The following is a 25700-nucleotide window of genomic DNA, read 5'->3' on the forward strand; positions in this document are numbered from 1 at the left end:
AAATCCCCTCTCACCCTCCTCTCTTCATCACAGAACTTGCAAAGATGTTTTATAATGGAAAGTTTTAAACCAGGAATGAGACAAGTCATTTTTTTAACACCATTAAGATTTTGGAGGATGGACAAATCAATTTTGCTCCCACCCCTTTTCTGTCCCTCTTGCATCCCAGTGCCCCCAGTAGGGTTTGCCTGTTGATCACAGTTATTTAGCAAATCACAAATGACAGCAATGTGACCTCTAGGGGCTGATATCCCTGCCAGCCCAGAAAAGCAGGATCTGAGCTTTTGATTTTTTATGTTTCAATAAGCCACTGCAGTGGTTTAGCTACAAAAAGGATTTTAATACAAGCAGACCAAACCATCCATGTTTCATACCCAGTTTTCTAAAACTGCAAACTTTTGCAAGACAGAATTATTTTAATGATTATATTAAAAAGCTGTTCTCTAGGGAAGCATCTCTCTCTCTCCTACAGATGTGCTAAATAAGCAACATTTCCTCACATTTGTAAGCAATTCCAGTGAAAGTTCTTAAAAACATGATCTGTTGGCATTCTGGCTGTAAAACTGGGCTGTGATCTGCATTATGTTTTGTGTCTTCCCCTCTTTTATAGATGTAGAATCACTGAACTATTTCTACCAGAGCTATGGGAAATTATTTGGTATTGCTGCCCAAGCTAATCATTATTCACATATAAACTGCCCATTTACTGTTTCTCATATCCAATTTTTGAAGAAAATATTTATGATGACGCCCGAAATAACTTGGCAAGGCTTTGAAGAAGCTCTGCAAATCTATTACAGAGATGAATTGCAAAAGTGAGGTGCACTGACTAACCATGCCAAGTGAATGCCAATAGATAAAAGTTCAGCTGAGGATTTCTCAGTTTGAATCTTTCTAGGAAGTTTGTGCATGTTATTGTAAGCAAATTCCTGATTCCTGGTTTTTCTCACTGTGGAATGGAAAGAAACTGAGGTGCTGGAGTTGTGAAAATGGAAGGAAAAGGTTACTAACCCCTTCAAACAACAGAATTCTCTGCTGACTTTAGGCAAAAGCTGACCTAAGCCAGCCAGGAGCTTCTTTGAGACCTGTATTAACAGCAAATCATGGAAAGACAGCAAAAGTCTTGCAGTGGCTGTGAAAAGCAGCACTGAGGAATTCAGAATATCAGGAAAGAACAGCAGGGCTGTGAGCCTGAGCAGCAGAAGGAAGGATGCAAGGTGACTTCAGGCTCACATCTGTATAACCCTGGGCATTTCACATGTGTCATCATGGATCAGGCGAGGAGAAGCAAAGCAAAAACCTGCATGCCCAGGAAAAATCCTTCTGTTTGGGATCTGTGCTGCCACGGTGATTTCAGGCTGATGGAGACATCTCCTGACAGGCACACCTGGAAAAAGGCAGTGCTGGAAAAAGGACCTGACCCTGCTGGCAAAGCCCTCTCAGCTCTGGAGATCCCTGCTCTTATCTGGCTTCCTGCTTGTCTCAAGTGTAGCTGGGTGTGAATTCTATTTCCCATCTGTCAGGGCTGGGGCAGTTCTCTGCTGTTCATGGGGCACTTTTCTTTATCTCTCCCACAGCCAATCCTCCCTCCAGGAGATATCTCCTGTTCATGAGCCATTAATTATTAATTATCTCCTGTCCATGGCCACTGAGTGTCCCTGCATGGCTGAGAAAATTCCATCATCCCATGGGGAGATACTCTACCCAGGGGAGGGGTCGAACATTCCTACCTGGATACAATCTGACCTGGGAACAGCACAGCAGCCTTTGCCCACTGCATTCCCAGAGGAGCAGCTTTCTTCCCCCTGCATTCCCAGAGGAGCAGCTTTCTTCCCACTGCATTCCCAGAGGAGCAGCTTTCTTCCCACTGCATTCCCAGAGGAGCCCAGGCCCATCTCCCCCAGCCCTGGAGCTCCAGAGGAAAACTCCCCCCTTGTGCAGGATCCTGCTCCAGCAGAAGCACAGCTGGCACTGCAGGAGGGCTGAGCCACCCTGGGATGGGGCTGCTGCCACCTCCCTGACCCACAGGCTGCCAGGGCTGCTCTGGCTCTGCCAGTGCTGTTTCGTATTACTGCATTTTTATTTGAATTTTATTTTTCTCAATAAAGACCTATTATTCCTATTCCCATATCTTTGCCTGAGACCCTTTTAATTTCAAATTTATAATAATTCAGAGTGAGGGGGTTTCCATTTTCCATTTCAGGGGAGGCTCCTGCCTTCCTTAGCAGACACCTGGCTTTTCAAACCAAGTCACTGCTCTTCACACCCATCCTCCACTGAAAACCTTCAGGAAATGGCTTTTCATTGCCAGGCTCCTCTGAGGCTTGGGCATAAAACACCTTTTCCCTCACGATGGGGAAGCTTTTGAGTCAAAGGGACGGATGGTCCTGGGCAGAGGTGGAATTTTCAGTGTGGAATGTCTGCAAGGCTGTGCTTGTAACCTGCCTCACCCTGTGATCAGCCAGGAACTCCCCTGCTGCTTCACTACAAGATCTGCGCACAAACAAGATTTGTGTGCTCTCTTTTCTACAGTTTGGAGGAAAAAAACCCAAAACCATTTCTATTTTTAAAACCTGAAAATGCCTCAATGCATTAACAGTCTTCTGTACAAAAGCAAAGACTGTTTAAAGATTCAGAAAAACAAAGGATTAGACAAAGGTAATGTTGTTGTGATATCTTTGGCTATGAAATAGCAGCTAAATGGTTACATTGTTATAATTTCTTAAGCCATTTTACCATATCTATAGCTTAATTTCCCTTGTACAGACACAGCAAAAGCTTCTGTTTTCCTTCTCCTGGTATTTTCTTTTCTGTTTTTAGGGCTTTGCCATTAAAGCTGCTTTAATCTTTGTCGATAAATCTTCAGGTTTTCAGGTTTTTTTTCTGTCTAAAGACTTCAGCTGTCTTAAGTCTTTACATTTCATCGTGTTTAAATATTTTAGATAATTTGAAGCCCTAATTATAAATGGATATCATTAAGATTAGGCTCTAATAAGTGCTAATCTTTCCCTCCACCCAGGGAGATAAAGGCTGTCTTAAACCTGAATGGCTTAAAACGAGTTCATTTTTTTATCCTCATAAAGTGAACAAATAAAACACTACCCAGCAGCTGTATTCACTGGAAATAATCCTCCCATTTATTACTGCAAAGTGCTTTTCCTTGGAGGTATCAGCCTGCTTTACCTTCAGATGTGCACGCTGCAGGTCACAGAGCCCGAAACGTGGTCATGAAACCTGAAAATCACCTTGCCTCACAGAAAACTCCTAACTTGGCTCCAATTTTGGATACTTTTGGTCGAGTTTTGGGTCAAGCAGGGCCAATAAAGGCACTGTGAGTTTTTAGCTCAGGGCACAAATGAATGGCCTGGTCTGCACTGCACACCTTGAGGTGAACACTTCTCTTTTCATCAGGGAAATTCTGATGTTCGGAGGTGTTGAGTTCATTTCTGCCTTTGTTTGGCTTGAGCCCAAGGTTTGTGATCAAACCAGGAGCTCAGACTGAGCAAGGAAATTTTTTTTTAATGAAAAATGACTGAACATGGCAATTTCATGTGTTGCTCAGGGAAGTGTGAAGGAAAATTTTGGCAGTAAATCAAACCCTGCTTGGATTTTGCTCCCCAATGGACTTAATTAGCCCTCTCCTATCAACCAAAAGGGATGAAGCTGTCCAGGGTTTCACTGAATTTAAGTAGTTTTAATACTCCAAACCATCTTAGATGGGATCTGATGTGATGAAAGGTAAAACATCTTCATCTGATTGGTAGCTGTCATTCCAAATGTGCCTCTGCAGCCAAAAACAGGGGAGGAAGAGTGAAAACAATATTCTTGCTGTATGGACAAAATGCAGCAAATAATTCACAACTAATAAGTAACACAATCTCCTCCTGGGGACTAAAAATACCCTGCTTTTATTGAACATGTATTTATTGAAAGTCATCAGGTAAGTAAAATGATGTTACTGCTGTTTCTTGCCTGGTCATAAGAACAGGCAGTTCCAGAGCAAATTGAAAGTTCATTTCCTGCAGATCCTGGTTTATAAGATTCTAAAACTGGTCTTTGGTAAATGGTCATGAAAGTGGAATTTGAACTGCATGAAAGTTTGTGAAAAGTGATCAAAGACAGCTTGGAAAAAAATTAAATTATATTTCCTGATCATTCTTCATTTCCAGTGTTAATCTAACTCACAGCCCTGCAAGCTCAGAAATTTCGATCTGGAGACTCACCTAAAGCCTGAAAGAAATGTGAGGGATTGCAAATCAAAGTAGAAATGTGGCTTGGTACAAGCCCCTAAAAGCCACTCTTGGTCAGTCCCTCAGTCACCTCTGTGCTCAGGAGTTCTTTCTAACAGTGGCTGTCAATACTGAGCTTCAGAAAGAGTTAAAAATATTTTAATATGGATGAAAAGCCCCACAAAGTTAATAAATGTGGTTCATTTTTATCAGGAGCAGTATGAGAACAAAGGAAGAGAAGGTTTATAACTTATAGTACAACTCCACCAGATGGATCTGAGTTGAATTTCAGTTTTTATTTTCTTTATAAACTTTGTGTTTACTTCCAACAAAAGTGACTCTGGGAGAAATCAGGCAAGCACTGATTTCTTTGTGTGATCTACATTTGTGAAAACTGGTTGCAAAAATAGGGAATTATGTTTATGAGAAGCAGATCTTGGTAAATGAAACACAAAATGCAACTGGGCATTGGAGGAGACACATAACATGTCTGGAAGTTAAATAATCTAATTATAAATAGGATTATGTAGAGAATGCCAGCATCAAACCCTGCATTACTTCATCTCCCATGCTTGTAAATCTAAACCTCAACTAAACAGGCTCTTGATGCTCTTCCAGTTGAAGTCCTTGAACCAAAGCTCCCAAAATCAGTATGAATCATTTGAGTGCCAATTTTTCTGCAGGAAATTATCTTACATCTAAAACCTCATTTTTCCTAGCGGAAATGTCATAATTAAAAGTAGTCTTGAGTATTGTAACATAATTTATGTAGAATAGTGTATTCTGCTTTCTTTGAAAGAATAGATAAGTATCCCTTTTACAATGGGATGCCTTTCAGTAAGGCATTATTATAGAATATTAAAAACTGTATTCATCTGGCTACTAAGAATATGATTTTCCTACAGGGAAGAACATGTTATAATGCTACAAAAGAATACTCCAGTCAAGGTCCAGAATACAAAATATTTTCAGGTTGATTACACATTATGCAAACTACTTGAGTTCCTTCTCAAGATCAAAAAAATCCATAAATCCATATGTGTTTCCACAGGCTCTCCACTCAAATTGCCTGTCAGAGTAAAAAATCTTGAAAACTGTGCTGTAACCAGGATGATGAAGGAAAATTTCTGCCAGACAGACTATATAGTGAAGAAAAACGGGTGTAAGTTATCGTGTGCCTCCTAGCCTGAATACATATGGGGACAAATGCAAATTTGCCAAATGAAATACAGCTAAGAGTGCATAAATTTCAAAGAGATAACACTTTGTCCTTATTAAATCCTGGCTTGGATCATGGAGTGCTTTTTCCTGAAACTTCAGCTTTTCTGTGGAGGCTGTTTATCCCCTAAAGGAGCATCAATTATAAATAACGGTCAGCCACCAAAATTGGAAGGACAAGACTCGAAGCAAATAAACTGCAACAATATAACCGATAAAAACTCGAATAATGGCATGCACTCCAGGTATCCTTTGAGGGAGAGGCATGGGAATTATCATTTATTGGCAGAGACACAAATACATGGTGTGGAAGAGCCCAGGAGTGATGCATGGATCTACAACTGCACAGATCTACGGGGTGGGCATAAATCGAGCTTTTGTGAAAAATTAAACATCAAAAGGATGTTTAGCTCAGTGAGTCCTGAGCACTAACTAAAGGTTAGTGTGGATAATGGGATAACTTGTAAAAAAAATGGGATAAAGTTAGGTTAGTGTGGATAATGGGATAACTTGTTAAAAAAGCCATTTGAAGCCTCCTTGCGCTCAGCGAGGTTGATTTAGACTTTAGCTACTTAAAGCATGGCACTAAATGAGCGGGAAGAGCAGATTGCTTCCTCCAGAGTGGCGAATAAATAACACCTTAAAGCGAAACCATAGGAAAGCGTGCGTTCAATGACAAACAGGGGGATGCTTTGAGAAGCTCGGCAATAAAGGTTGGCATGAGATGGGAGGGGGCTCATTAAAAGGAGGGAGAGGGACTTTTTAGAAGGGCCTGGAGTGACAAGGGGCAGTAGTTTTAAACTGGTGGAGGGCAGGTTTAGATAGGGAAGGAGCTGTGCCCTGTGAGGGCGGGAGGCGCTGGCACAGCGCGCCCACAGCAGCCGCGCCTGCCCCATCCCTGCAAGCGCCCAAGGCCAGGCGGGGGGGGATGCCAGCAACCAGCGGAGCTATGCCCGCCATGGCAGGAGTGGCACTGGATAATCTTTAATGTCCCTTCCAACCCAGCCTGATCCGCCGTTCTTTGAAAGATGAAGCTCTGCCCTCAGCCGAGCTCCGCACTCCCGACACGGAATCGTCTCTCCCCTTGTCCCCCCCACACGGCGGCGCCCAATGGCCGCTCCCGCGCTGCCATGGCAACGGCGCCGCGCTCGGGGCCCGAGGGGCGGCGGGGCCGGGAGCCCCCAGGGACCGGGACCGGGACCGGTACAGCCACAGGGACCGGGACCCGGACCGGGATCGGTACAGCCACAGGGACCGGGACCCGGACCGGGATCGGTACAGCCACAGGGACCGGGACCCGGACCGGGATCGGTACAGCCACAGGGACCGGGACCGGGACCGGGACCGGGACCCGGACCGGGACCGGGACCGGGATCGGTACAGCCACAGGGACCGGGACAGGGACCGGGACCCGGACCGGGACCGGTATCGGTACAGCCACAGGGACCGGGACCGGGACCCGGACCGGGATCGGTACAGCCACAGGGACCGGGACCGGGACCCGGACCGGGACCGGTACAGCCACAGGGACCGGGACCGGGACCCGGACCGGGATCCGGACCGGGATCGGTACAGCCACAGGGACAGGGACCGGGACCGGGACCCGGACCGGGATCGGTACAGCCACAGGGACTGGGACCGGGACCGGGACCGGTACAGCCACAGGGACCGGGACCGGGACCCGGACCGGGATCGGGACAGCCACAGGGACCCGAACCGGGACCGGGAGCCCCCGCCCGGCAGGCGCGGCCCTGCGCCCCATGCCCGGGGAGGGCTGAGGGTGCCCGGGGCACGCCTGGGCTGTGTCAATGTCCCCGCAGAGTTTTCATCAGGCTTGAAAAGACAACAGTAATAAATAAAACAAAACCAAATAAAATAAAATAAAATAAAAATAAATAACCCCACGCTTTACTGCGGGGCTTTTTACACCTTTATTCCCTGTCTGCCCTTTCCCCAGAGCGCCCATCGGACAAACCCATCCCACATCGGGCCTTGAGAGGAGCTCTAAAGGCAAGTCTTGACTCTGCTGCCATTATCCACCTGTTGTTTATCGTCCCACCTGCTATTTATCACCTTCTCTGTTATTTATCACCTTATTTCTTATTTATCACCCTGCCTGGTTTTATTTCCCCCCTGCTTGGGGCAGAGCTGCTGCAGCTCGCAGGGCAGTGACTGTATCTCTATAGTGTGGGTAAGAAGGTTTTTCTCTTGAGAAGTGTAGTTTTTGTTTTCTTTTTTGTTTGTTTGTTTGTTTCACTTTGTTTGCTTTGGTTTTGTTGGGGTTTTTTTGGGTTTTTTTTAGTAGACTGTGTGGAAATGCTTACACCCTCCTCTCATGGCTTTTGTGTTTGAACTTACAATACAGCTGAAATGACACTTTTTGGTTGAACAGTTGTAGTGGTTGACTATGTTTGGTTTTTTTCCCCTTAACTGCTGTATTTTTTTCCCTTAACTAAAAACCAAGCTGCTTCAGACCACCACAACAGTGAAAATATGCAAAGCATGGAAAAAAGTGCTGTATTTGCAGAGTCACTAAGATAATGCACCTTTCCAAAGTGTGGTGAAATTGCGAAATATTGAAAATTGCAAAAAGGACTTAAGGAAATTGTCATTTAGCAAGTTTTCCTAATCTGTCTTTATGTGTGTTGCAGAGTGTTACACACAGAAATGGGTAATTGGTTTAAAAATCGAAAATGGAGTTTGAAATGGTTGGTGTCACAGGTGTTGGGGCATGGAGAATATGAATTTATTCTGAAAGGCTGGAATTATTTCAGCATACCTGAATTAAAGTTTATGTGTAATTTTTGTCTTTCTTATATTTTTAATGTCAGTCTTTTTCCTCATTCCTTGAAGTAGTTAGCATAATATTAAGTGCTTGGAAGGGCCAGAAGTCTCAGTTGTTGTAGTTAACAGCAAATGGGTGAGGAGTGATGATAGACAAACTCTTTATTGCACTTGGAATAATTCTTCAAAGGAAATAATTTGGTTTGAAGTATTGGTAAGTGGATGGAACTTAGTGCAGCATGAAATCCACATTCATGGTGTTGATAATGGGATGTGAGCTGTTGCATGGACAGTAGCATCCCTTTGGATTTGATGGGTTTATTGATGTGAGCAAGCTGGTGGAATTTGCCCTGGTTAAACTCTTGTACTGTGAAATAAACCCATCTTCAGCTGTCTCTAAGTTATAAATCCATCTTTAAATTGATTAGGAAGAGACTTGAGCTAAGCTGGGGTACAGGCTATCTGGAATTTGGGTTTATTTAGCTATGTAGTCTTTTAAGTTGACTCAAATTTTGTTTAGCCTGAGCAGCAGTTTTTGCTTTGTTACTTTTAACTGCACATCCATTATCAGCACAGAGAAACCTGCTGGAATGATGAAATTTGAGTACCAGTGTGGCAGAGGAGCAGGCAGAAACGATGTGGCTAATTAGTGCCTGATTTATTTATGTTGATGAGTTGCTGTAGTGTTTGCCTCGCTGGCAAATTGTGCTGCCTACTAGAGAGAGAAGAGGGATTCATTAAACAAAAAGCAGACAGAAAGAGGGAACTCCTCTGTGTATTTAAATTCCAAGGCTGTTTCTGAGGAGTTTGGGATTGCCTTTGCTGCACTTCCCTGGCAGCCCTGAGGGCCCAGCTCAGGAATATTTCAGGGTGTGCATTTCCCCACGGGGTTTGTTTAACTTTGACTCTTCCAGTCTCAGTTTAACAGTTGTTTTTTGTTTTTGGCCCACACAGGATTATGCTGTTCAATGAATTCCTGTATTTTCTCCGAATAATTCAGGGGGTTGATCACTGTCTATCTCTATCCCCTGTTTCTACAGTTTGATGCTGTTTTTCCCCAACTAGTTCCTGAAACTTTGCAGGGCTTTTTATCTCTAATATTCTCACAATCATCGCTGATATTTATCTCTGATATTACCACATTTTTAAGTTATCCCTTTAAATATTTACTTTCAGTGGAATATGTTAAAGTTAACTTGTATAAATAGTATTTTTTTATTAACTACTTTTTCTCCTTGAGCTTGCTCAGCTGAACTGTGTCATTTACCTCTATTTTTACTATTAAATAACCTTTGGGTCCCTCAAATCCAGTGTGTGACCTCCTCCTGTCCAGCTTTGCTGGTCCTACCAGCTCACATTAGCCAAGAGGAAAACTTTCTTCTATTCAAAATTAATAAAATCTTCTTTTATCTTGGAAAATGATAAAGGAATAACTGCTTTGAAATGATGTTAGAATTGAGTGCTTGGATTTCCTGACACAATAAGATGTATGTTTTGTGCACAAATCTGATGCTTTGTCAGCACTGAAATATTTCATTTTAGGTTCTGTGGCAGAAGTGTTTTAACTTCCACATGCCATTGGGGTGTTTGGCCTCATGGGTGGAGATATTTGGGCACATTTTATCTGTATTAATTCTCAATTTCAAGTTTACCTGTAAACAGGCACTTTTCCATCTGGGATATTTCCAATCCTTATTTCCCTGGGGAGAGCAGGACCTGGAAGCTGAGATCCACGAGCTGCAGAAGAGTTTCTAAGCACCCTGGCAGCTGTAAGTCTCTGCACTGTCAACTTTTGATTTTTTTTCCTTCAATTATTCCATTCTTTTTCCATTATTTCCAGCAGCAGCAAGAAATGCCCAGTTTTGCACTGAGCTGCAGTTATCCCACAAACATTCCAGCCCAGCAAGGCTCTGGATGTTCACCTTCAATTTAAACCCCCTGCTGTATGAATTTGCTTTTTGGAAGAGTATTTTATTTTACAACCTGGATTAGAAAAAAAAAAAAAGTATTTGAAATACCACTGAAGTCTTGAGAGGAGGGATTAACTCTGTGAGTTATTGTGTTCCTTTGTATCAATTTGTCTGTGACAGAAGGAATTTATCTTCCCAAATCAAGTGAGATGGTTTGACTTCGTAGCCATCGGTGCAATTTTCTCCTTCTTGGTGCTTTCTATGGGTTTGGTTCAAGAAAGATGTGTTTTAGTTAATATTAATCTCCTTGCACATGAACTTTAGGGAATTGCCCAAATGAAACAGCCAAGGAAATCTTCTCCCTGGTATCATAAATGTAATAAAAAAGGATTTTTTTTCCCCAGTTAAATTTAATTTTGAGTTGCTCTAGGATTTTATTGGCACTTCATATAAACAAGTTTTGTGCTCCATTTCTCTCTATATATGAATATTTTTGGATGTGTAATGAGTTTTTTTACTGTTTTATTTCAATCAAATTCCCATTTCAACAGGTTTTTAACTCTAAATCATTGAAATTCTCTTTTTTTAGGAGAAGTTATACTAGGCATCATGAATGTCAATGATTTTGTAATTCTCCCAGGCTCAAAAGCTGGAACCTCAGTGAGATTAAAAACAAAGTAAGTGCATTCATTCTGATTGGGATTGAGATGTGTTTTCATAATTTTTAATAAATTTTAATGCAACATTAACTAGAAGAGTGGAAGAACAAAAAGAATCATGATGTGTTTCTTTTGTAGCATTTTCCCTATACTTTTATCCATGAGCCTTTTTTTTCTCAGGCTTTAATCTACTTCCTGATTAAGTTATAGGTTTTAGAACCCTGTGTATCCACTGGATAATACAAGCATAGTAAAGAAATCAGTGGATTGTTTATTTTAATATAATTGAACCCCAAACCTTTCTGAGTACAGACACAGCTGTATCAGTTTTTTGGTTGGAATTTGCACTTGACTTGTCCTAAATTTCCCAGAGCTGTTTTCAATCCTGCTGGGAGAATAAAGGAGGGACATGGCTGTAATGAGAAATGTTCCAGCTTCTGTTTTTCTGCTTTAAACTTCTTCAGGCACCTTACTGACTTCCAGGTGACTTCTAACAAATATCTCACTGTTTCCTCCAGAACTGTCAAGGAATTGCAGTTGGAGAAAGCTCAGTTAGAAACAGAAAACAGAGAGATGGAGAGAAGATTATTGCAGCTGCAGTCAAACATGAGCAGAGAAAAAGAAGAGAGGAGGTAGGTTCAGTTTCTCTTTGGAAAAAAGGAATCCAATGAGATGTTCCTTCCACACCTCCAACTCCCCACATGGGATCTCTTGTAAAGTTTGGAATTCACAATTATATTCAGTCTCCTCTCTCCAATCTGTCTTCCCAATGTTCAACTTGCTTCCCTATGACTTTGTTAATATGAAACTCATATGATATTTGATCTGTTTTCCTCATGTATTCCCTCTTTTTCCCCAACTGGATTTGTCACCTTAATTTTCAAGCAGGAGACAGAGTAGTTTCTCCTGCACTCTTGGTTATTTCTGACGGAAATCCTCTTATTTCTGCAGAGGATGCTGTTGTTAATTTTGATCCCCTCATACCTTTGTGTGGCCTCCCAGGGAGGCCTTTCCTGCATGATGGCAAACAGGGCTTGGAACCAGGCACAGTGTAAAGAGGCAAATGCTGGGCTGCAGTTTAAATCTGAATGTTGGCAAATTCCTGCAACATGTGCTTCCTTTTCCTTGAGTTTCTGCCTGCAGTTTGTCCCTGGGACTGCAAATGTTGGATTTGGATCCCTTGGTGCTGTTGAGCTGTTGGCAGCTCTGCTGGGGCAGTGTTTTCCAGGTGATGTGTGGCACTTTTGTCCCTGTGCTGTTCTGTTGTTTTCTTCTCAAGGCCCTGTACCTGCAGCCCCTGATAGGGGCTGTGCTGAGCTCTGAGCACAGGAGGCTTTTGGCATTTGCACCACTGCAATCATGGAGTGGTTTGGGCTGGAAAGGATCTGAGAGTTCCTGTATTTTTAGCAGTGCTGGATGAAGTCCTGCAGTAAACTCGGACAATGAAGGCTCACACAAAATGTACTTTTGTTTTTATTCTTCTGAAACCGACCTTTGAGAATTGATAAGATTTCTTTTTTTAAATTTAAAAACTTGGACCAATTTAATGGTTTAAAAATAAGTACTTTCTCACACATTTGTGGTATTTACTGCTTTTAAAGTGGATTTGAAGCAGATTTCAATGGAAGGGAGTATTTGTGCTTTGAGGAATTGATTATCCTATACACGAAACTTTTATTTTTGTGATGTTTTGTTCATATTTAACAAGCAGAAGGAAAAATTTTATGCTTATCTTGCTCACCAGAAGCTGAATTCTGAAGTTTTTTCTTGCCTTGCTTTGTAGGAAGTTAGGTGCTTACCGTTGGAAATCCGGGCAGGCAGGACCAAGGACCCCCCAAACCCGAGCTGTGACACAAAATAATGAAAACAGGAAGAAGGTAGGAAACCATGTTTGCTATTTAAAGTAAAACAAGATTTAGAACTGGATTTATGTTGCAGAACAGGAAAATTTCAAATACTATAAAACCAAAACATTAAGCCTCATCTGTGTAAAATTCCTGACTGCTTATTTTTTCCATGCCAAGCTTCTGAGTCCCTTTGAGCTGGAGGGATGCCAAGTTTTGTTGGGTGATCTGTTGGGGTTTCAGTTGCAATAAACAGCAGATTATCCCTTCTCATACAGATTTAATCCTGTAGGAGTGGCAGTGGTAGTGGTGGAAGTCATCAGGAGCCATGGGCTGGTGCCCATGATGGATCTGAAATACTGAAAGTCTTTGGGTGAAACTTTGAGTGCAAATTCTATCTTCCCAGATAAAATACACCACAGTTAGTATTTTCTTTAACTCAGTTATATTGACTCTTGTTCTATGACATCCTTGCTCAGGCCTAAAAGAAGGGATGTAGAACTTTACTGCTAAATCTTTGAAAAAATCTGTTTTCTTTTCAGTATGTACAAATGGGCTACTTATCTTCTTTTGAAAAAGTCTGTAGCAATTTTTTTTTTTTTAAACTGGCAGAAAATGAGAACTCAATAAAATTGCCTTCTTGTCTGTGAGAGGAGAGGATCAGAATGAAACGGTTTTCTTTCCCCACCTCTTTCCCTTCCCCTTCTCTCAGACAAGGAACTCGGAGCTGTTGCTGCTTCAAAGACTCAAAGATGTTTCAGCTGGGGTGGCTGAGGAGATGATTGTGGCAAAATTTTTAAAATGGCAGATTAAGGGGTGAGTGAGGGGCAGTGAGGCTGCAGGGTGAACTCTTCAGGAGAAAACTGAGGAGCAAAAATGCTGAAAATTATGAATTACTGAGATGTTAGGTCATGGAAGGGTCACGTGGGAGATGTTTCATGTCTGGGGAGTGAAACTGGTCCTGGGCTTCATGGCTGTCATGAGCACTACATGGAGTTTTCTCTTTAAATGCATGCCCTGCTATTTCCCTAAAAGCATTTTCATTCTGTACAAACTACTCATTACCACTAGAACCTTATTCAGATATATGTAAATATTTTTTCCTCTAGCTTTCTCCAGAAAAAGTGAAGTTGCAAGTACTCAAGAAACCGATTCAAGGTAAAGACATCTTTCTTAACCAAATAAAACTTAAACTTCTGATAGATTATTGCTTTTTAGAGGTTGCTGCAATTAAACAGTGAAGAAGTCAAAGAGTGGAATACTGGATTAGTTGAGATTTTGTTTGTTTTGTTTCAGAGCCAGTGAAAAAAACAGTTAAACCTGAAAAAGGAAGTGTAGCTCATGAAAAACTGGGAGTAAAGGGGATAGCCTGTAGGCCACCTGAAATTGAGGGTGAGCTGATGGTAAGTAAATGGTTTAAAAATAACTCTCAATTTAATGTGTATAGAATTTTTTTGGGTCAGTATGTTGACACACATCTTTCTTGCTTGCTCTGATAATTACTTAGTGCCTGTAAAGTAAGGAGAAATTTTACAGTTTGATCTCCCTGGATGCAAGGAAACAGATTAAATGATTTTGTTACCAGAACTTCTTTAACTGATAACAGTTAAAGAATTTTTTTTAACTGTATTTTCTTAACTTGGCCAGTATGTGGCCATGGCTGAAGGAGGCTGATCTCATCCTTAACTAGAGAACACTTCTCGGTTATTAAAGTAAGATGTGTGGTTGATTGCAAAGGGGCCAAAATTAAGTGGTCCATGAATGTTTTGTAATTTTAAATCCCTACATAAAGCCCAAGGCATGTATTGAATTCTGACTGATTTCCAAGCTGGCACCTTGTTGGCTGTGTTAGAGTGGAAATTTCTAATATTAAAGTATGAGGTGATTTCTATTTAATAAGGGTATTTTTGCCTTTTAGCAAGTAGGAAATAAGAAACAAATAATAAATAGGAAACCCAGCCTCCAAAGTGTGGTGTAGCTTCGTACAACTCGATTTTCAAGTAATTTATGTGAATAGGGAAGTTCCACTGTTGAATAAGAAAAAAACATTTTTATTTTAAAAAGAGTGATCTCTCTTAGAGAGATCCCCCTCCCCACCCTGTAGGTGTAGATGATGTGCTTTATTTCCATTGTTTTATTAAACCTTTTGGAGCTGCTAGCCCTTAAAAAGAACTGATATTTTGTGTGTATCTTTGTAATGCTTTTCCTTTAGGGAAAAATAAGCGCGGATTTGGCATTTAAGATAACTTGTCTGGGATTTTTCTTCCGTGCTCCCAATTCCATTAACACTCACGGAACAAAGAACTGCACGCTCCCAACGGGGCAGATTTTTGCGTATTTTGTGCGTATTTTGCTTTTTCCAGCGGTTTTTTAGGGAGCGATCCCGGGATGTCCCGAGCGGGGGCGGCTGCAGTACCGGGGATCGCCGCCCGAGGGCGCCGCGCCCCCGCGGGACGCCGCGGCCGCTGCGCATCCCGGAGCGAAACGCGCCTGGAATTCCGTGCTTGTCGGAACTCAAAATGTCCCTCAGACATTTTCAGAGGTTCCAGGCCTTGGTCAAAAGCATTTTAGACCCTGGCAAGCAGCTGAAAACAGCTGTGATCTTGAGTTTGAACCATGGAATGAATTACCAACTTTGAAGGTGGAACAAGCGGTCATAGAGAGTTAGATGGTATAGTAAAAGTAGTCACAAATTAGAGGGAAAAATTTTTTAGTATTGTACAAGGGGGTTTTAGTACCTGTACAGGGGGGTTTTACTTTGTACATGGGGGTCAGGAGTTCTAAGATGGGGGAAAGTGGGCCTGATCCTGTTCTTCCTCCTTCTTCTTCCTTACCTCCATGTTCTTGGTGATGTTGGCATTTTTCTATTGGTTTAGGCTGGGGACACACTGTTCAACGTAGATGATGGATGTTGGCACATTGTTGTAAATATAGTACACGTAGTTTCTGGTATATAGTGTTTGTGCCATCCCACTGAGGGGCAGAGCCCCACACGCTGCCCTGCAGGACAGAGCTGCGGCAGGGCAGCAGAACATGTTAGAGATAAGCAAAAATAAACAACCTTGAAAACAGCACAGACGAATTATGGCTTCTTCTTTGGCAACGGGGCTGACAGACAGAGACTTTCTACAATCTCGGAATCACCAATACCCACAGATTCCGACACGTGCTGCTGCGGCGAATTCCACTGCCCGCCGCTCGAGTTGTTCCCTGCTGATCCCTGCTCACGCGGGGAATTTTGTGCCGTGCTCACCCTGCGTGGCAGTGGGAAGATCGGGGGGACACCGGCACCTTTAACAGGCACCGTTTATTGCTTGTGCAACCAGTCCCTGAATCACTTAAAGCAGCGTATGGCAGGTGAAAGAAGAGCTTAGGAACCTGATTTTAAATATCCTGATTGTGTAGGGGCTGCTGATGTTTGACTCTCCTCTTTCTGCCTGTACCTCTGCTGCTTTGTTGTAGTAAAAGCAGGTCCCTCACTTGGAGAATGTGTAGACAAAGGATCTTTCCCCTAAATACATAAATTATTTCGTGGTTTTGCTTGATAATCATCCAAAAGTTGGTAATGAAAACCTTTCACAGTAATTTTCGTTGAAAAGTCACTAAAGTCCGAGTATAGGACTGTTTTTTCCCCTTTTGTAGCTGTTTTTAATCAAGCTCAACAATTACAGTTTGGACTTCCCTGGACTGCTGTATTAATGGCTACCCCAGTTAGCCCCTTAAATGACCATTTTCCTCTTGCTGACCTCTCCAGACGTGCCCCTGTCCACTGGGAAGCTTCAATAAGCAGCTCTTCATTAGTAAATCACATAGCTCATAAATTCCTTTAAATGAGACATGCTGCATTAAATGCCTCATTTAATCCCCCCTGTACATGAGATGTGGTGTCCATGGCTTTATATCCAAAACTTGGGATGTGGGTGTCCATGACCACTGCTCTCTGATACCAAAAAACCTTTAAAAGTAGGGGGTTTGTGTGTCTGGTAATAAAAACTTTGTCTTTGTTATTTAGCTGTTGATAGATTTTTGCAGTTAATTGTGAGCAAGATCACATAAAATGGGAGTGATCTTGATCACCAGGTAGCTCAGGTGAGCCCAGAAAAGTGGGTGCTGCAGTTCCACAGCTGACAGTAAAAATGTTGCTGCTCCTCAGAAATGCTTTGTCAGTAACGTTGTGGAACTGATTTAGGAACCAGCCTCGGCATCAGCCTGTGCAAGCCCTGGGAATCAGGACAAAGGATTGCTGCTGAGTGCTGCCTTTGACGAGAAGGCATCTGCAAAGTCTTTTCAGGAAGCTTTGCTTCAGTGGAGAAAAGGTGGAAGTGATCCTGGAGGAGATCTGTGTGCCAGTGAGGTCCCATCAGGTATGGTTTGTTCTGTTTTAATGACATTTTAAATACAATAGGAGCCATTTGGGGAAGTTGGATTTTAGATTAATGAAGGCAGATATTATGTGAAGCTGAGAAAACCCATTTTATTCTTTCTCAGTGTGCCTTTATTAATAACAATCATCTCTGAAGGTTTTTTTAATCATATGCAGAGTGTTTAGCTCAGTTTTTGTCACGATCTCTGGCAGTGGCCAGGATGTCCAGCCCATGTCCCTGTACCCTCCCGTGGCTTTGTGTCTCACGTGGCACTTCAGCATGAGCTGCAATGCTCAAACATAAAACCAGTTTTAAACTGAGGCAAGGAATGTGCAGGGCTCAGGATTTTGTGTGTTCTATCCAAGTACATTTTCTGCTTGTCTTCCACAGGCTCTTAATATTTCTTTGTCCCAATGAAAAGCTGCAATCAGATGAAGTATGCAGGGGAAAATATGGAAAATTCCTCTGGTCTGATTGGATTTGTGCAAATCCAATCTGTGTCTTTTTCCTCTAGTCCATGGATGGTGGTTTTTCTCTGTGGCTTTTTGTACAAAATAATATTAAACTGATTTTTTCCCCCTTTCTTTTCTTTTCTTCTTTTCTGTGGGATTTTGATCTGTGCTGTCATGGATTTCCATCCCCCTACTCTTTCTATGGCTCCAGTGTGTAATCTGTAATAAATGAGTTTTTATGGCTGCCCCTGTTACTGCCTGTATTCTGTAAATATAATATTGCTGACCATTTAAATTCTGACAGAAGCTGTGGGGAATTGTGAGGTACAGACCAATGTTACTGCTCTGAAGGAACCCATCCATGTGGAATTCCAGAACGATGGCCTGAGTTACATGGAGAAACTCCTGCTGAAGAAATACAGAAGGTATTGCTGCATCTGCTGCTCCTAATGAAAGAATTCAGAAATACCTAATTAACAAAAATCCAGATGAAACTTTAAAAATATTGGATATATTATCAAGAATTAAGGGGAGAGTACACAGGGAGCTTTCTTTTAATAAAATAATGATTATAACCAGATTTTATCACTTGATGGTCAGAATTCCTGCAGGGGGAGTATTTAGAGGGATTCTCTTTGCTATCAGTTTAGTGTAGAATTTGAAGACTGGTAATGATATTTGGTTATTTGATTTTTGGGGCATTTGCTACAGGGGTTTTATGGAGAAAAGGAATTTTCAGGATTCTTTTGTGGACATTGCAGAGTTGTTTTATGAGTTCTTGAGAAGCAAAGCCACCTCAATGAAGGTAGGAGGAGTCAGTTAATGCTGCTGCAGTAAATAGGCTGGTAGGGTTTTTCCTTTTTTTTTTCCTTTTTGTGATATATTAAAAAAGTACAACTTTTTGAGATGGATTTTTATTTTTTTTTTCCCATTTCAGAACTCCAGTTGATCAATTTTTTGCAAGTTGCATGAAAGATTCAAGACCTGTGCAAGCCTTGAGTGTTCAACAAGCTGGGGCTGGAGGAGGGGAACAAGGAGATGATGATGATGATGACATTGAGGAGTTAACAGGTACAACAGATTTGTTTATTCAATCTAAAATACCTTTTCCTTGATGTCTTTTCTTATTGCTGAGCGTTTCCACTCCTAACCAGTTTGCAAAGGGCAGCAATGATAAAAGGAGAAATTTGTGGTTTTCCATAATGAATAAAAATGTTTCAATTTTGAGTATGTTTTGAACCGGAAAAGTGAAATGTGTGAAATAATTTATATTTCACAGATGAAGAGGTGAAGAAATATTGGGCATCTGTTTATAGAACTGAAGAATCCAACACTGTTTCTGAAAATGCAGAGTCCTCTTTGCAAATTGAGTTCCTTGATGATGTGAGTATTGATAAAGGACTAAATGAGTCTCAACAATGAACTGATTTGTTCAAGTCTTGATCTGTTAAATGTTTAAAATAGCAACAGTTAAATAAATTCCAATAAGGAAGAATACTGGTGCATTGTTTATTTTCCATACAAATGTGGAAAATTTCTAATTCCAAAAGTTCCCTGTACTTTTTTTGGTTGTGTTCAGGGACCTGCACTGTATGGGATTTATACACAAAGTCTGGCAGCTTTTCAGCACTTCGAATTTTTTTTGTTTATTTAAAAAAATTTAACCTGTTGCTGAGTGTGGCTCTTTTTGTTTTTTATTCATTCCCAGAGTGAGGAGTTGGAAGAATCTTCATACTCTTCTGTGGAGGAAACTGGAAACTTGGGGATGAATAAGCAAGGAAAAACTGACCCACTGGAGTGTGGAAGGTATCAGAAGTGCAGAGATTGTGGGAAAGGAAATAATCCCAAATTTGGTGTTAGTTCCTAAGAAATGGAGGTTTTGCTTTGCAGGCAGTTATGTTTGTGTTAAGTGTACACTGTTTTAAGCCACTAAGGAGTATTAATTGTCTGTAACTAGAGAGGCATCGCTTTGAAAACCTAACACATGGGCAAGATTAATTTCTTTGTGTTTGCCTGTCCTGAATTTTAGTGAAATTCTCTTTTCTGAGCTCTTACCTCAGCAGGAGCTCACATTCAGATTTTACCATTGATCAGTGCTGTGCACATTGAAGATACTCTTATTTAACTAATCTTGTGATTCCAGACAAAAACAATAACTGATGCATCTGTAATTCTTCTGTTCTCCCAACATTTATTGGATTAACTGTGACCTGATTTCTTTTTTTGTATCCTTCTGGTATTTTCCCCTCCTCAATCAAAGCTCAGCATTTGCAGACCAGACAACACAGAACCAGACTCTTAAAAAATAAATGGGTATAATGGGAAAGTCTTCTTTCCATTTAACTTCCTCAGCTGAAATGTAATAGTTTTTTCTTTTTCCTCTCAACAGAAAACCTGTTTCTCCTAAAGAAATTTCTCAAGGTAAATGTGAAAAGTTCTGTGTTGAAAATACATAAATGAGTTTAGTTTATCATTCTCATATGGGTTGGGGTAGTCAACTACAGTGGGTTGAAAAATAATTAAAGGTCATTAAATTATGTCCCATTCTCTGGGCTATCACAATTTGATTTGATTACAGTTTCATGGACTGGGATAAAATGTATAACAAAGGAAACCAACTTAGAGAATCATTCACAGCCTGGTAGGATGGATTTCAAACCTTATGATGCTTTTAAGGAAATTTTATTAAATTTCCACAATTGCCTTTCTTTAGCTTTAATGGCAACTTTGTATTTTAAGTTCATGAAGAAAACATAGTGGGCTTTGCAGCTTATAATTAATATTCATTATAAGTATTGCTATTTTCATGATTTTGTTGTACTCCTCTAGAAAAACTGGTTGTCTGCAGTGATCTGGAAATCGATGCAGTGCAGGAGAGTGTCGAACCAGAGGATGGGAGAAGATCCCTGAGCTCCTGTGAACTTCCTGAGCTCTCTGAGCCCACTGGAGGAATGAGCAAAGATCTCCCTGGGGCTGAACTGAAGAGCAGCAGAGATCTCCAGGAGCCAGAGGAGAGCAGGAGAGAGCCACAGGAGCTGGGCAGTGTCTGCAGCACTCAGAGCTTGGTTTTGCCTGTAGTGACAAAATCTTCAGCAGTAAGTTATGATGTCTTTAATTGCCAAATGGATTAAGGATGTAGCTTTATCTGCTTTAGGTTTAGGGGATTTTCACTGCCTGCCATATTTGATATGTAGGGGATGAAAGGCTCCACGTTGTGGTGCCAGTTTTCTGTTAATGTTCAAAAAAAGGAAAAGAGAACAAACTGTCTCAGATATAAAACTCAGCTCAAAGAAGAGCTGCTCTCAGCTGTTGGAGCAGCTCTTCCCATATTTGTATTAACAGTACTTCACCTCTTGTCTGAATGACCAAAAAATGGTTCTCTGTTTTACCTAACAAATTATTCAGATCCTCATTTGCTGAAAAAAAAATCAAAAGCAAAAAAAAATAATATAAAAGGTTGGGACATTGCTTTGGAGACATTGTTAAACAGTGATCACTTTCCTTTATGTACCCAAAACTGAGCACGAAGGAAATCTGCTTTTCATGTCCCTCGTGAAAGAACAAATCCAAACTCTCACAAAATGAGAATTTTTTAGGATTTTAAAACATATCTTGAGCAAAAACATCATCCTCATGAGCATCTATTACAGCTGGATATAAAAATCAGTCTGTGTTCCATGAAAAGAGCATTTTTTAAACCTTAACTTGCAGGGACAGTTTATAACGTTTCCTGTTTATAATCTCTCTGTTTTATTCAAGTTACAGGATGTAGCCAAAAGACAGAAATGTGGTTCTACATCATATCAGGGACTTGAAGGTTTCTTTGTAGGTGCAAACCCTAAACAAGAAAAGCTGGAGGCACCTTCTTCCCTGGCTGCTGCCTCCAGCCCTAGGGACAGGAAAATCCCTTTTCCAGGTACTGTTGTGGAGTAAATCCTCGAAGTTATATGTATTTATCATCTTTTTTCAGTTCCCTTCCATCCAGCTTGCTTTAAGAGTCACTTCAGGGCGACAGTCATGCCACACAAGTAGTGCTGGGCAAAGATAAAATAAACTCCCTACTTTGAGGCAAATCTAGTGACATAAATTTGATCTTTCTCATTGTAATTAAACTGTATATGATTATATATAATAGATTATATTATAATATATTTATGTATTATACATAAATAGAATTATTCATATAAATATATCCCCTGAGAATGAAATTCCATTAGGTTCTTATTGCTTTTCATGCTGTATATGAGGCAACAAGTGAACATCATTAATTTGATTAAATACTTCACTTGAAATCAGGCTTTTAGTCTGTTATACATAACTGTTATATATCTTTATATAATTTATCTGTAAAAAATTTGTTCTGTGGCTTCTTTAATTCACACATTAAATGCAACAAAAATAGGAAGAATAAATGCATATTAACAGAAAACCTGCAAATAATTTCCTCTAATAACGTTGGATTTCAGGAGATGGGCTGTGGGTTTCTGAGAGGAGCCTCAGTGAACATGCTGATGACTCTGTAGTCCAGGGTGTCTTGGCAAGTCAGCTGAGCAGAGCTGCAAATGCTTTCCAGGCTCAAAATCAACTTTCTCATCTGATGGCAGCATCAATGCCATTCCCAGGTAGGGACAGCCACAGTTCTCAGCTCCTAACTGGGTTAATTTTTATTGTGTGAAATGGAGACATTTTGAATGTGGAATTTGTCATTTTTCTATCTTCATTTCTGTATTTGTATTTTGGCTTTTTTATTTTAGTAGTTTTCTTTGTGAATTTATGTTTTAGTGGATTTTTTGAATAAGCTTTGGAGTCAAAAATTACCTCTTCTCAGCTATCACCAAGAATCCTTTTTATTTAGCTTAGTTTCTGCTGCTGCCCTTTACTCCTCTCTTAGCTTGACTATTTAGAGAATAAACCCTCTAGAAGAAGTTTCTGTGTATTTGTGTGTTGGTAGCCTCTGGTGCAATTTGGGAGTGATCCAATAAAGGATTTCTTCCTGCTACAGAAGCAAGTCTGATTAGATGAACTCTAAGAAACAGGGACACAAGTAATAACTCTTGTGCACTTTTGTGTTACCTTTCTCAATTTCAACTGTCTCCATCCCAAGAAATGTAGCTCTACATTATTTCTCACATCATGAGCAGCCAGGTTGACATTTTAATTTAAATAATGTTGTGTGCAGAAATCGAAGCTGTCAATTTTGAATCCCAGGAAAATATTGGAAAGGGTCTATATTTTATTCATGTTACCTTAAATTAAAAAAAAAGGAACCAAACTTTAGAGCTTTCTGCAATCATTCAGTTTCTTTCCTCACATAAAATCTGTGGCATTGTGCAGAATACTTAAATCATTTATTTCTTTTCTGAAAGAACTTCTGCAGTACGAGGTGGTGAATTTATAGGTGTTAATAAAGAAGTTACAAATATATTGGAAAGTACAGTTTTAATTTGTAGTGATATTTTTCATTAGCTAGAGTTGGTTTGAGACTTTTAATGGCAAGTTTTTGTCAATATTTTGAATTTTTTCCAAGCTGGTAGTGGAGATACTGCATCTTTTTGTTCGTATTTGCTCCTAAGACATTTCAGGGCCTGAAAATCATTCCAGCCTAACTTGTGAAGATGGAACCTCCTCCAGCAGAGCCATGGAGAACTCTGGAAATGCAGATTTACAGAACACCCTGGAGCTGAAAGACCACGACACATTTGATATTTTTGGGTAAATTCAACTTGCTGGCTGTGTTATTATGGCATTTTAGATTATTCAAGATGCCAACCATGTCAGAACTGAAATAAAAAGAGCCTCTAATTGTGCATTACCTGCTAATTGCAAAAGTCAGCATGACCTCTGTGTGGTGTCTTGGTGTTCTAAGCCCCTTCTTGGGCAGCTCAGAGTCAGAACTGAGAGGTGTATTTTGTGGTTTAAAGTCTAAATGATAAATATGAGAATTGTGGGTTTTCCAATGCATTAGCACTGAGATTTATCAGGTAAATCTCTTAAAAATCATCTGCATTCTTGGGTTGTAAGGTAGCTGTGAACAGCTGTCAGCATGTGAGCTAAAAACCTCTAACTCCCCATATATTTGTTATTTTGCCTTGGACACTGAGGAGGTGACTGGAGAAAAGGAAGTTCCTCAAGTTCTGTGTCTCACTGGTTTTTTACTGGGATCTCCTGACCAGCAGGAGTCACAGGGAACTCCACGCTGAGAGATCTGTGACAAAAACTGAGGGAAAAGCTGAATTAGAGTAGCTTGCACTGACAACATCTCCATTAAAACCTTTTTTTTTTGGTGCCTTTTAGTTCAACATGTGTGAACATATGTCAGCAAGGCTTAAAGCAGAGAACTTGGGGAATTGGAGGCACTGGAAATCACTGGGGTGTGTTTCTTTTAAGGGACTGGGAGGAAAGCCAAATGGATGCTGAGGAAGCAATTCTGGAGGACAAACTGCAGGTTCTGGCATTGCAGTGAACATAGAAAACTCAGTTCAGTCTCCACCTTTCTATGGTTCAGAACCAGCAAGATCAAGAGGTGTTTTAAGTTCTGCTCAAGACATCATTAACCAAGGACTATTCTGTAAAGTTTCCATTAAACCTTCTTGAAAATACCTTGTTTTGGCTTTTTTTTTTTTTTTTAATTATTACTGTGAAGAAATAAAAGAAAAAAAAAAAACTTCTCTTGTGCTGCTATTCTTTAGGATTGTTTTATTTGTTTTTAATTCACTGTAAGTTTTCTTGCCTGCAGGTAGAATTTTGTGTCTCCAAATGTGGTTTTATGGGGCCAAGCTGGAAGGTGCCACACCAGGGGTATTAATGGGATAAATTGGGGTTTCTGTATGATCAGGTTTGTGGTGAGAAGCACAGGAGGAGTCTCTAAGGTCAAGTACACTTTGTCAGATGTTTTAGAAAGGACTTGCACCTTGCAGAATAGAATTTAACAGCTTTCCCCTGTACATTTCACTTCTGCCACACTTCTATCTCCAGCAGGGAGCCCAGACCAGCAGCAAACCTCTGCTCAGAATCAATTGGGAGTGAATTCCCTTTCTTTCCCTGCTCCATAATTCCAGTCCAGAGGGGTCTGTGTCCAGGCAAATCCAGCTGTGCTGTAAGTTACTGCCTTACAGGCCTTGGATAATTAAAAGAACAAAGAGGAAATGCAGTTAAAATCATCCTGGGTGGTTTGAATTTTAACAAACAACCCCAACTGTCTTTTTGAACTTGCTGTGTTTGTGTTGTTTAAAAAGCTTTTTTCTTCCTCCTTCCCAGAAAGTGCAAGGTTTAATGCAATTAATATAATTTCTGTAAAAGCTCATTTGGCCAACATGGTGCTTTGATGTAAAGAGGCTTTGGGGACCTTCTCTCTTCTTGAGGGGATACTTAATTGTACCCAGTAATTGAGTGGCTTTGAAATTACCTAAATGGTATCTTTTGCTAACATCTTTAGGATGTTTTGCTAACATCTTTAGGATTCTCAGACACAGCCGCTTGCTTATTTTGACAGTTCTCTTTCCCTTTATGTGCCTGACTCTTTTCTTTTGTTTCCTTCTCTGTGGTTTTAAGGAAAACTTCCCCCTTCTCCCCTAGTTTTGATAATAAAGGTGTATCAAAAAGCAGTGACAATTATTTGTCTTTTTGTGTTGGGAAATTTTGAAAGTGGGATTAATTTAAATCTTTTTTCTGACAATTGTTCTTAAATGTTTATGGGTGAACTTCCTGGCAGGGCTCTAAAATTAATGGAAATTGTTATCCTCAGAAACTTTCCTTTAGGAAGAGAAGCTTTAAATTCTGCTTTTGTGTGTTCAGAGGTGGCAGGTGCCCTTCACTAATGGATCAGTGGAAACATTCCAGTCTCTCATTTGGTTTCTGGCAGTTAAACCCACTCTGGTTGGGATTCTCCCCACGCCCCAGGACTCTGCTGTGTTATCTGCCCCCCCCAGCAGCTCTGCACTAATATCAGACAACACTGTAATCTTTGCAACAATTTCTTTTACAGGAACAAGCACTTCAGCCACCCTAATTCATACAAACTAGAGGCATCAGGCTGAACAGACCATTGATTTGATTTCCTGCCTCATTTCTTGGCTTTAAGGTGAGGGCATATTTTCCACCTCAGTTTTCTTTATAGAGTTTACCATATATTGATGTTTTATTACAGCAGTTCTTTGTCAGAAATTGGGAGAATAAAATCACAAAGCAGGAGTTCTACTTTGGAGATGGAGGCCAGTGGTTTTCTTTCATCAGTGTAACCT

The 25700-nt window shown here is 40.7% G+C and overlaps 2 protein-coding genes across 2 annotated transcripts; both read left to right on the forward strand.

Annotated features, from left to right (window-relative positions):
- The first annotated feature begins 3917 nt into the window (after positions 1-3917).
- On the forward strand, positions 3918-7410 carry LOC121470444 (uncharacterized). The gene is made up of 2 exons (XM_072933539.1): positions 3918-3940; positions 6453-7410. Exons 1-2 carry the CDS (start codon positions 3918-3920, stop codon positions 7297-7299), a joined length of 870 nt encoding a protein of 289 aa, XP_072789640.1. The 3' UTR covers positions 7300-7410.
- An 81-nt stretch (positions 7411-7491) lies between these two features.
- ZBBX (zinc finger B-box domain containing) lies at positions 7492-24078 on the forward strand. Its single transcript, XM_041718177.2, has 17 exons — positions 7492-10000; positions 10731-10818; positions 11319-11432; positions 12584-12677; positions 13754-13802; positions 13941-14047; positions 16834-17008; positions 17765-17885; positions 18398-18531; positions 18740-18843; positions 19169-19266; positions 19850-19881; positions 20290-20555; positions 21220-21376; positions 21927-22082; positions 23034-23172; positions 23848-24078. Exons 2-17 carry the CDS (start codon positions 10751-10753, stop codon positions 23921-23923), a joined length of 1890 nt encoding a protein of 629 aa, XP_041574111.2. The 5' UTR covers positions 7492-10000; positions 10731-10750; the 3' UTR covers positions 23924-24078.
- Positions 24079-25700: the final 1622 nt, after the last annotated feature.

The sequence above is a fragment of the Taeniopygia guttata genome, chromosome 9 (assembly GCF_048771995.1).
Source record: "Taeniopygia guttata chromosome 9, bTaeGut7.mat, whole genome shotgun sequence".
In the NCBI taxonomy this organism is placed as follows: domain Eukaryota; kingdom Metazoa; phylum Chordata; class Aves; order Passeriformes; family Estrildidae; genus Taeniopygia; species Taeniopygia guttata.